Raw genomic sequence first — 11,496 nt, 5'->3', positions numbered from 1 at the left:
GCACAAGGTATACTGCGACACCAGATGGTATGAAGAGGCCAATGCAAAAAATTAAAATAAAATAAAGAAATAAAAAATAAAGAAATATGCCAAGGGAAATTAAGCTTCTAGCTTGTTTTTCAAAGCTTGACTAACCAGTTATGTCACAACAAATCCTACTCCAGGCAAAAAGCTTTGGTGTTGCTGCTTTGGCATCGCAACTGCTTTGCATGTCAGTTCAGGCTGGGCAGAGCAATCCAGTCATTCTCAACCTGAGGGACTCTATACCAAGAAATTCAGCTCATGAATCATGCACACCCAAGGCTCCAGCATAAAATCACTCATTTTTTCCATTTTTTTCCACGAGACGAAAAAGTTGGACAGTTAATGCCAGGAGCAATTGCAAAAATAGGGATATTTTCTACCTTGTAATGCTTTCAGGAACTACCCACTTCACTCACATTCTGTGAATAGATAGGAGATTGGGAGCATGAGTTAGGTGCAAAGTAAAGAAGAATGGAAGAAATGCACACCTTAATTTCTCAGAAATAATTTCATCTTGCTTGTGACCTCATTTCCTGGAAACTGCCTAGCCTACAGAGACGGCCTCTCATTACCAGGTTCTTTTTTTTCTAATCTTATTAGGGTTGTAAAGTTTTACAGCACAGAGGTCTTAGTGACATACAGTTCACCACAACTAAGCTGTTGCTGGCAGTCTTATTCTGTTTTACTCCAGACCACTTAAAACAAAGAACAGGTAAGCTTGTTTGTTTAGTACCACACTTGTAGCCAAGAATAATATACCATTCATTCTTTTATGGAAGCTTCAGACATAATTTTAGAAGTTTTAGGGCTGCAGTTTACATACTCTGATCGTACAATGAAAGTTAAACATTACTTCAACGCAAAACAAAGTCAGTACTGCCATTCTGTTTTCCACAGTCGATCTGATTCTGTTAGACGTGTGCAGACAAGAGCACAAGCTGAAAATATGTTGTTGGCAGGGAAAGCAACAACATAATAGCAATGCTAAATAATGACTCAGGTAAGCTGCTGACATTCCTGTGGACTAAAAGACAATGGCCTGAGGTCTCGTGTAAGTGCGTTACATTAGTGTCATTATCCTTTAAATGCCTTTCGACCAACACTTAGAAAAGAAGAAAAGATTCACTGAATTGCTGTATTGCAGCTCAGATCCTTTCATTGAATTAAATTGAATTGTGTGACTGATATTTGCATTGAGAGCAGTTGAACCAAACTGGCCAGGAAGTGCAGGTGCATCTTATAAGATTATATGTAGTAAATATAAGATTATGTGGTATCAAAGGGAACTGTGAGTTTATTTTTATTAGTTTATATTTATGGTTGGGCGGGGTCAATTTTCAGAAACTTTTAGTGAATAGTGTTGCAGATGTTCTTCAACAAGAACCCTCGAGGAAAGACGTGGAGGACGGAGACCGTTTCAACTTCAAGTCCTTCTCATAAATTATCAAAGAGAAAAGCAACGCAAGGATTTTCTATCAGTGTCTTAATAATGATTTATAACTAATCTGTGCAGTCATAGCAAATAAATTCTTTTTTAAGATCTGAAGAGGATCTGAAGTGAAGCAATGACGATGTGATTCAAGCGCACACTTCCTGCTTTAATTCCAGAAAATTAACTTTTTTGACCCCTCAGCTGTAAAAAACTGATGGGGTATTGATGTCGTCCTGCCATGGAACTGGACGGGCGGGCAGGTGGAGGGCGGCATGGATACCCAAGTTTGTGAATATGATAACTCGAGAAGGAGGCAACGTAGGATTTTGAAATTGATACCATAGGTGCATCTATAGTATAAATCAGACGTCAAGTGTTCTGAAAATCTTGCAAACAAAATCGAGGATGATGTCACCTTGGATTTTTAAATTGATATCGTACATCCATGTAATAGGATGCTGAGGGGGAATCCCGACAGCCATCAGAATTTTTTTTAAACTGCAGCCATTTTAATGAGCTCAGTAGGCAACGCCATTTTACTGCATTTGGAGATGACTCAAACACATGGTGTAATTCAAGTGGTCTGAGAGGGAACTAGACTAGTGCACTTTTTCTTGGCTCTGTTTCCAGCCTTTGTAAAGTAAACACTGGCTAATTTTTAACCTGAAAGAAGGACGTGCCCATGGCGCCGGTTTGGCTCAGTGGGTGAGCAGGCAACCATATGCTGTATGGCCGCAAAGCAGTAGGCCAGGGTTTGACTCCAACCTGCAGACCTTTGCTGTATGTCTTTCACTCTCTCTCCGCTTCTATCTACACTCTCTCTATCCAATAAGGGCTTAAAGTCCCAAAAATAACATCTTAAAAAAAGGAGGACACGCCCGTGCTCATAGTGAAGGATGGGCAGGGGTCTATTTTGGGGCATTTCGTTGTCATGCAGTTTTTGATTGGTTAATTGTTTTTCTGTTTGATTTGTTTCTAATTTTTTTTTTCTCCCAAATTTCTTGAAGCTGAATTTTCACACTTTACATCGCATTTTGTTCACTTGTATTGAGGCACAATGACAAAACATGAGCTGTTTTCCAATATATTTAAGGACCTGACCATACATCTCTCCAAAAAGATGCCACAGTGGATAAGGGCCACATTGTTCATGGGGCAGCAGAAAGAAACCCCGCTGCACTGAGATCTCTGCTGTTTCTTTTCTTCACAGGCTGAACGAATAGTCTGTGAAAGCTGGTCTCACCAAACAATCATCATGAAGAACACAACAGAAGGTGATTTATTCTTTAATAATAACATATTTGAAGCTCCACCCCCTCAGCAGGGGTTCATTTTCAGTTTCACTTTACAAATGAGACATCCTCTTCGTGCATTTTTATTAATGCAGTGATTTACCACGGGCTAAGTGCCTCCATCCTCAGTTCTTTCCCTCTGCCCAGCTCATATAAAGGCCCTCTGGGCTTTTTTTTTTTTAATGGGATATTTAATTTATTTTTTCCATTTATTTTTGTTGTTGTCGATGGTGTTGTTTTGTATTTGTGTTTGGTTTAATGTGCATACATGGCATTGAATCTGTTTGATATGAACAACTGTTTCAGTGTTTCTGCACTTTGCCTTATAGGTAATTCTCTCCATTGTAATTGCAAATAGTTTATTATTAATTTAATTACATTGCATTGGGAGCTCACAGTTTTACTGGCTAATAATGTCATCATTATTGTTTTCACCTAGACCACAGACTCCTAAGTAGTCCCTTTTCCTATCTGTAGCTTATCTTGGCATCTTTTCTTGACCAACAATCCATTCTTGTGTTTTACTAAGTTAGTAATTAAATATATTTTCTATTAGAGAAAGGTACAGTTACTTTATGTGCATGCCTTCATCCAGTCAAATTAACTTGAAATGGTTGGTTTGTTCCTAGATTTGTCATATTAAAAATTACAGTGGTTGATAGCAGCCTGTCCACTGCTGCTCAATTTTTCCTTCCCATTTTCTGAAATTCACTTCCGACTGGAGAACTTGTTTCCCCGGTTTCAGTTTGACTTTGCACTGATGTTCTGCAGTATGTCAAACAGTTTAGCAGCTTTGGATTACTTGGTAGGAATTGTGGGGACTCTCTGAATAAGACTTTACGTTTAAAATGCATGAGGATGTAAAATAAGAAAACCATGATGCTCTTTCTTTTTAATTTTTTAGATGACATATATGCATACGCACTGTCCAAGACACTTACAAAAGTCTCATCACCTTTAACTGTGGGACTCTACGCTTCATGTGAGAATCGAATCAACATGATCCTCAAACAAATGCAAGGTAGGTTTGTCTGGCCCAGCCTACCAGGCGCTAACGACAGGATGCTTATTTTGAAGACAAACACGACTAAATTCTCCGTGTTTTGCATGTAAATACAGTTTTGAATCTGTTTCTTTATCGCAGTGCCAACAGATGGCTGTGAACATGATTGCAGTGTGTAGAACTATAGCATGGTGACTATAAAAACTGCAGCTTTCGCAATAACGCCGTGGTGTATAACAATATAACATTTGCTAAACGTGCTGTTTTGTTTTTGTAATGAGTCAAAAAATAGAGCTCTTGCTTCCTCATATATGAACTGACTATAGGCAATCTTTTTCTCACTTTACAGACTGACTGAGCTTTTTTACCACACTTAAGCTGTTGTTGTAAAAGAGATAACATGACATCAAACATTCCACAAATGAGGACATAATCCTGTTGAGTATAGTTTGTATATGCAGGCATTTCAACATGTAAACAAATAACACGAGCAGACTTAATGAAGCAGGTTTATTAGAGTAGCATTTTTTAAAACGTAGGTGTTTTAAGGATTTGATACTAACATAAAATACTCGTAGAATAATGAAGCTTCAAAATGTTGCAGACAGATGATATACAGTGTTATTCATTAACTCTGTATATGATGGATTATTGTGTATATTATATTTTCTTGTAATAACCAGTAGACCAGTAGACATGTATTTTGTGGAGTAGGCATTCGACAGTGTCCCTCGGAGTGTCCTGTGAGAGGTGCTTCCGGAGTATGGGGTGTCTGGCCCATTGCTACAGGCCATTTGATCTATATACAACCATTGCAAGAGCTTGGTCCGCATAGCCAGCAATAAGTCGGACTCGTTCCCAGCGGGTGGTGGATTCTGCCAGGGCTGCCCTTTGTCACAGATTCTGTTCGTAATTTTTATGGACAGAATTTTTAGGCATAGCCAAGTGGTGGGAGGCTTTCACTTGGGTGGTCTCAGAATTTCCTCTCTGCTTTTTGCAGATGATGTGGTTCTGTTGGCTTCATCAGGTGATGGCCTCCAGATCGCTCTGGAATTGTTTGCAGCCGAGTGTGAACCTAATAGGACTTGTCCTTGTCAAATTAAAACAATGCTGAACCTTGAGCACCACTTATTAAAAGATTTAAGTGACTGTATATATACAGAGCCTGTATGCATACTTGTGTGGATCAGAGAAAATCTTAAATAAATTCAAACTTGTGCACCCAGTTTTTGTTTTTAAAATCATTAAAGATGAATGCTGTGCTTGTTCCACCCTGGAAAAATAACAGTTCAGAGAAACTATCAAAAGCCTTAAATTACCATGACATTCAACTCTGTGACCACAACTCTGTGCCAAATAACCATATTTCTGCCTTTATTAATATTATTCTTAAATGTAACTCAACCATCAGATACCTGTGTCAGTATTCTATTTGTTTTGTGTATTTTCAGTGTACATGAATTCAGAGGCTTCAAGGATTGAGCAGGAATATGCAAAAGGATCCAGGCCTCGTTCGGTTAAGCCTTCATTTACCGGCTTTTTTGCACTTATTGGACGACTGCTCTTCTACAGGCCAATCTGGACAAAGGAGAACCAGCAGGAACGAAACGTCAGATTCATTTATGTGCATTTCAGTGCTTGGCATTTTGCCGGTAGTGACCTGCTTTGGGCCGGTATAGCTATACGGCTGATTGAGGCCATGCAAATGAACTTTGGAAAATTACAACTTTTACTCTACCGTGTAGCTCAACATGATGAAGAAGAGGAAGTCAAGAACAAGGTTTGTCTCAATAGAGCTAAATTTTTGTCTAATTGTTGAGAGCGGCAGATTATTTGCAAAATGCTAACATCAACCTGCTAACATGGTCCTACTGACAATTTGATCCGATACAGATACCAATATTTGGTGATTTAAAAATCTGATATTCCTATATATTGGCCAATATTTTTTTTCATTCAGAAACACAAAATATAGATTTCGCTAATATAATAACATAATGTGTAGCTATTTTTTTACATACACTCCACCCGACTCTGCTCATACTATCTGCTTAGTACAATGTTTCCCAACCACTGTATGTGCCACAACAAATGATCAGGTGTGCCTTTATCTGGTTCCACCTGATTAGTACTCTAAGTGTACTCCGTGAGTAACGGGCAGAGCAATTACATTCTCTTCTACTAGAGGGCAGTACAACTTCCTGCTCTAATTAAATGGGTTGTCAACTGCCAGTAAAACAGAAGAAGACGAAGATGAAATTACATAATAGTCATGCTGTGAGTGAGACAATGCAGTGTGCAATAGCAATAGATAAGTATTTGAAAAGAGAAAATAGACAATCTGACCTGGGTCCAGGAGAAAATTCTGACCCAAATTAAGGCCCTAGCATGAGTGGTGGTCAGTAGAAAGCAAAAATGGTATACGGCAGAAAAACCAAGCCAATTCGTGCCGTGTGATTTTTCTAATGTGAAATATGTGGCGTGGCTCCAAAAGGTTGGGAAACACTGGCTTAGTGTATCTGTGGCATTCCAAAATGTGTTGTCAAGTTCCAGAGTGCCCTCTACTGGGCAAACTATGCAATGTCAACACTCACAACATTAGTGGAGGGTGCTTTGCGCATCCTTTTTACTTTTTTTAATTTTGCTTTTTCAACCATTATAAATCTCGATAATGACAAACGTGCCAATAAAATCCGCTTGACAATAATTCTAGAGGTTTATAACAACAATCTTTTTTATTCTGATGTTATAAAGATCATGTTCAACATAGTCATATCTTAGTTAAGCCTGTAACTATAAACCAGACTTTTCTATGCTGTCTGTTTTTAACACTGGTAGAAAGAATTCCCAAGAAAAAATGTTAACCAGAAGGTGTGTTGGTTTTTGAGACCAGGTAACTAGTTCTGTAAACTGTCGAGTCTCATGAAAGTAATCACAAAAAATGTTTTGACCTGATCCATAGAGGCATTTAAATATCTTTACCAAATTCCATCAATCTAGCCAGTAGTTCTGGAGATATTACCCAGAACCAAAATGAGAAATAAGACCTCATGGTACAGAAAATGTAAGAACATGAACCTCATTTGGCAACTCTGAATCCATGTTTAAAAGCATGATAATAATGTATGTATATATGTATGTTTTTCTCTATTTTGCTTTGTTTTTGTTTTAAAAAAAACTCAGATTGTGGAGGATGGTCCTAACCACTGGAGTTCCAAGAAGATTTGCTGCTGCCCACTGTGGCTTTTTCTCCTTTCCCTTCTGGTGGTACCACTTATCATCCTGATTATCCTGTTAACGGTTGGCTTTCCCAAATTTGGACTGAAACCAGATGAGGAGGTGGATGACAGCAATGGCCAGGTGGGTGTGCTGGAAGGCCTGGCAATTGCCACATTAGGGGTCCCTGCAGTGAGCATACTGAAGTTTATCATTCTGATGGGGAAGAACTTCATCTTCAGCCAGACACTGAACATTAAGAGAGGGATGGACAATGAGCGGCTCAGTGGTCAGTTGGGCTTCATGAACGAAGTCAGGATGGAAATGTGGTGTTTGTCCCGCTTCATCCAGTTTATGGAAGTGTTCGAGAGGAGAAGGATCCGAATCGTGCTGAATATCACTAATCTGGACCGCTGCTCTCCTAAGAAAATTGTTGCAGTCCTGGATGCTATGAACATTTTGCTTTCAGATGAAGAGAGCCCATTTATTTCCATTCTTGCTGTAAATCCGGAAGTCCTTGTAGAGAAAGTGAACTTTGCAGATGGATGCTTGAGCAAAGAGGACAAAGCATATGCATTGCTGAACAGCATAGTGACTCTGCCCTTCACAGTCCCACCACTGTCCAATGATTCAAAGCGCAGTTTACTTTACAGACTTAGTAGCAAGTCAAAAATTCAAGAGGATTCTCCCACGGTTGAAGTCAAACACAGAGGAATTCCTTATTCCTACGATTCCTCCAATTCGTCTCTAGAGAAGGTTACATCTGAAGCAAAGGAGATGTACCCTCTGATCAATACAAAAGCAGCAATGCTGGATATAAAAGATGAACTAGATAACTTAATCAGAAGCATCCTAAGCAGTAATGACAGGAATCTAAGCAAGTACATGCTAGATGATGTCATGTCAATGAGAAGAGTGATCAACTCTATTCGAGTAACTGTGATAATCATGAAAGCCTTAAACCTAGAGCTTCCTCAACCAGAATACATTGCAGCATGGGTGATCCTAGCCAATCACTGGCCCTGCCGACTCAGCTGGATCCTCCAGTGTGTGGAAGATGCTCAACAAAGGGCAGATATTGATGGTGAGGCTGGGCCCAGCGATTATGATTCAAAGACCTTATGGCAAGTCTTCAGTGTGTCCCAAGCAGAGCTGTATGTAATGAGTGGACAGATTGAGGACTTCCTGGAGCAGGATGGAGATGCTGAGCTGTTCGAAAATCTTCTCAAAGTAGATTTCCAGTTCAAGGTAAAAGACTTGAAGACATTTGAAGCAGCAACAGTGAACCTAGATCATTCAATTAAGAATGAGCTGGCTCACATCAGAGGGACATCCAGGCTGAAAGATTCTGGTTGGATGAGGAACCTAGCTCCACTGCCAATCACAAAGATCATTAATATGAACACCGAGGATGTATGTAAAGAGGTAAGAAATTCCTTAAAAGCTATGTTCTGTAAGATTTCAGTCTTGGCTGACCTCTCGTGACATCTTGAGCAGCTGATTTTCAGTAATGCATAAGAAAACACACCTGTTCAGACAACTGGTTCAATGCTTTATCATCTCAGGGCATCACATGAAGTCATTCTATTAGATTATCTGCATCCTAGCATCCATCTGTGATGGGTTTAGAGTGACAGACCCATCTTTCCGTGCCAAAGGACATCTTGTGCAAATCCATGAGATGCCAGCAACTTCCCCAAAATGGCAGTATTAGATGGTCTGGGACTGGGACGGTGTTCTGGTTCCTATATAGTCCAGTCAAACTTGTGGTTTGATAATAATGAAGAATCAGTCAATAAATACCCCTTTTCTTTTTTTTTAATCAAGTCATATATAACCTCAGTTTTTCACATGGTGCGACACTGGGCTAGGGTAAAAGGAGTTTTACCTGAAAGATTAGAGTTGTGTTGCCTGCCTGCAGCTCTTCCCCTAATAGCTCACTTTATTGTACCATTACTCAGATGCTGTATAAAAAAAAGCAGCACAGTAAATAAACATTTTGCAGAAGCGTTTCTAATGAAGGCTTGCTTTTACCACTTTGTGATAAATACACTGAAAATCCTGACTGCAGCACGCAGTATTTTCATTAGAAAGAACTTTATAAGGCACAGATATGATGTAGAGAGAATGAACAGCAATGACACTGGTGTGATTAAATTACCAACTGTAATGAGTATTTAATTGCATGCACCATTTACTATCCTTCCTGCTTAGGTTGACTGTAAACATTTAACATTGCTATATAGAGGGAAATGCTAAAACGTAGGCTAATTACGCTGAAGGGCTTTTGCTGAAAACAAGCAGTGTGGTGTTATAAATCAATTAAATTATTTCAGGAAGGATAATATTGCTCAGTTTCACATTTTCTTTTTTTTCCTAGCTGGAGAGGATGCGATACCCCAGTAAGTACATCGACATTGTGAAAAGCAATGACCTCAATGGGTCAGCGCTGGTCTTCGGCGATGTGGAAGACCTTAAAGACCTCCTACAAATGACTTTTGGTGAATGGGCAACATTCAGACTGCACTTCTTGGGGTTTCCATCACATCTGCGACCACAGTACAAAAACATGGCAACAATACCTTCTCACTCTAAAAACCAGTTATCGAAATTCCACCCTCAGGTTTCTCATCATTATCTGTCTAATCCCAATCTGGTTAACATGTAACATGGAGTCAATCTGTCTCCAGGAATTTTTTTGTGCACATATAATTCTAACATGTTTATACTGCTGAATTAATTAAAAAGCCAGAAAGGGCTTTCAAATCTATATGCTATGTGAAGCTAGCTAGCAGGTAATTAGCAGGTTATAGCATAAAGGCTAAACACTTGTTTGTCACAGAACTAATAAAACCCGCAAATGACTTTTTCATATTCCCAATTTTGCATAGATCAAACAAGCAGTATGCCTCATGTTTATTAGTTACTTTGAGAGCCTTACATTTTTTTTTTAGCAGAGCTAGCTGTTTTCCCTTAGTTGCTCCTGGTCTGTTTCCTGTGCCAGCTTAATCACGTTTCTGGCTCCAGCGCCTTATTCTTTGCACCCAGACATGGGTTTGCTATAGATTCTGGCCAGAAAGAAGATAAGTGTTTCCCCAAATGACAAACAAGCCCTTTATGTCCCCATTATCTTATCTGATTGCTTCTGATTTTATTGATGAACTCTGCTTTGTTTAGAGGTTAGATTATTTACTACAGTTTGTCAGGAAATCATCTGTAAACCAGTTAACTGTCCCCCACAGACCTCTTCTTGAGCAGGCTATTTGTGGCTTTTCCATTACAGTAAGCTGAACAGTACCACTGTGTTTAACATCTCAATCTGAGTTAATGGCCGTGTCACTCAACGCTGTGATTTCTAAACTCCTCTTCAGTTCCCTGCGAGATCTCATTTGCTCTCTCCTCAAACATGTTCGACCTGTTCTCCACAGTGCTCTCGTGGGATTTTAACTCTTCACGCCCTGTACTTTCACCTGCTGCTCGGTGCCGGGCTGAGCCATTAATCTTTAATCACAATGAATTGCCTTCCGTTCGGTTGTGCTTTATTTGTAATGAGTAGTCTATCTGAGCTGGATAGTTTGAGTGTATCACTTTATCCTAAACTTTTTGTTAAATACATACAGTTCATTAGGTTTAGGACGAAGTAGCTTATGGAAACCAACCGCTGACTTGTAGCTCAGACACAATAGATTAAAAACAGCAACAAGGAAAAGTCAGTGGTTTGGGTCATTGGGCTCTTTCTTTTCTTTTTTTGCTTTTGATGACCAATAGCAAGTAGCTGCTGCAACCAGAGGCTCAGTGTTGCAACATGCTCAACCTGTGGAGGACTGCATTTGTCCACAAGGCGATTGCACAAGTCACCTGATGGGAAGCAACCTGTCTCCAATCAATGACTGACTCAGATTGAATGCAATCACTCTCAAACAGACTGGTTGAAGTTTACAAATAATTGTTATATAAATGCAGAGAGATTGCCAACACATTCATCATCAGCTGATAAGCACAAGTCATCTGCATTGGATCTTTTTGCAATAAGGGATTTAACTCAGCTGCTTGCCAACTGGTTGTATTCTAGTTATGGCCCTGTATAAAAAAATAGGTTGTCATTTTGCAGTTAAATTGCTGTCTATGAGCAACTACGTCACTGTTGGTGGATGAAATTATATTTCTATTTACAAGGATCTGGTTGGACTCTGAATAGAAGAAGTGAATGTGCCTTTCTGTGTATGCAGATGGCAACAGAACTGCAATTTTCTCCCATTTATCACAGATTGTATGCATGTATTTGCCAACTTGACAGCAATCAGTCACAAACTGATGCAGACTGAGAGTAAACTGACTTGATGCACCAAAGTCACTCTGAGGACAGCGACTGACTGCAAGTGGTCAAAGCAATGATTTCAAAGACAAGATCGGAAAGTCATTGCACACCATCACAATAATCCCAGTCGTGCTAAAGTGTGACTGTAGCATTACAACAATCATACAACAGTCAGGAGTGAATATATCATCCTAGCTTGTTTACACCTTAT

At 39.4% G+C, this 11,496-nt stretch overlaps 1 protein-coding gene across 1 annotated transcript; it reads left to right on the top strand.

Annotated features, from left to right (window-relative positions):
• The first annotated feature begins 2,711 nt into the window (after positions 1-2,711).
• nkpd1 (NTPase, KAP family P-loop domain containing 1) lies at positions 2,712-9,635 on the top strand. The gene is made up of 5 exons (XM_085356091.1): positions 2,712-2,730; positions 3,653-3,769; positions 5,203-5,531; positions 6,935-8,392; positions 9,348-9,635. The coding sequence occupies exons 1-5, from the start codon at positions 2,712-2,714 to the stop codon at positions 9,633-9,635; spliced, it is 2,211 nt and encodes a 736-aa protein (XP_085212217.1).
• The last annotated feature ends 1,861 nt before the right edge of the window (positions 9,636-11,496 follow it).

This window comes from Diplotaxodon limnothrissa, linkage group LG1 (genome assembly GCF_057381915.1).
Source record: "Diplotaxodon limnothrissa isolate DT_005_m linkage group LG1, D_limnothrissa_male_GT1.1, whole genome shotgun sequence".
NCBI classification, from domain to species: domain Eukaryota; kingdom Metazoa; phylum Chordata; class Actinopteri; order Cichliformes; family Cichlidae; genus Diplotaxodon; species Diplotaxodon limnothrissa.
Note: the sequence above shows the minus strand (reverse complement) of the source record. Positions and strands in the feature narration are given on the sequence as shown.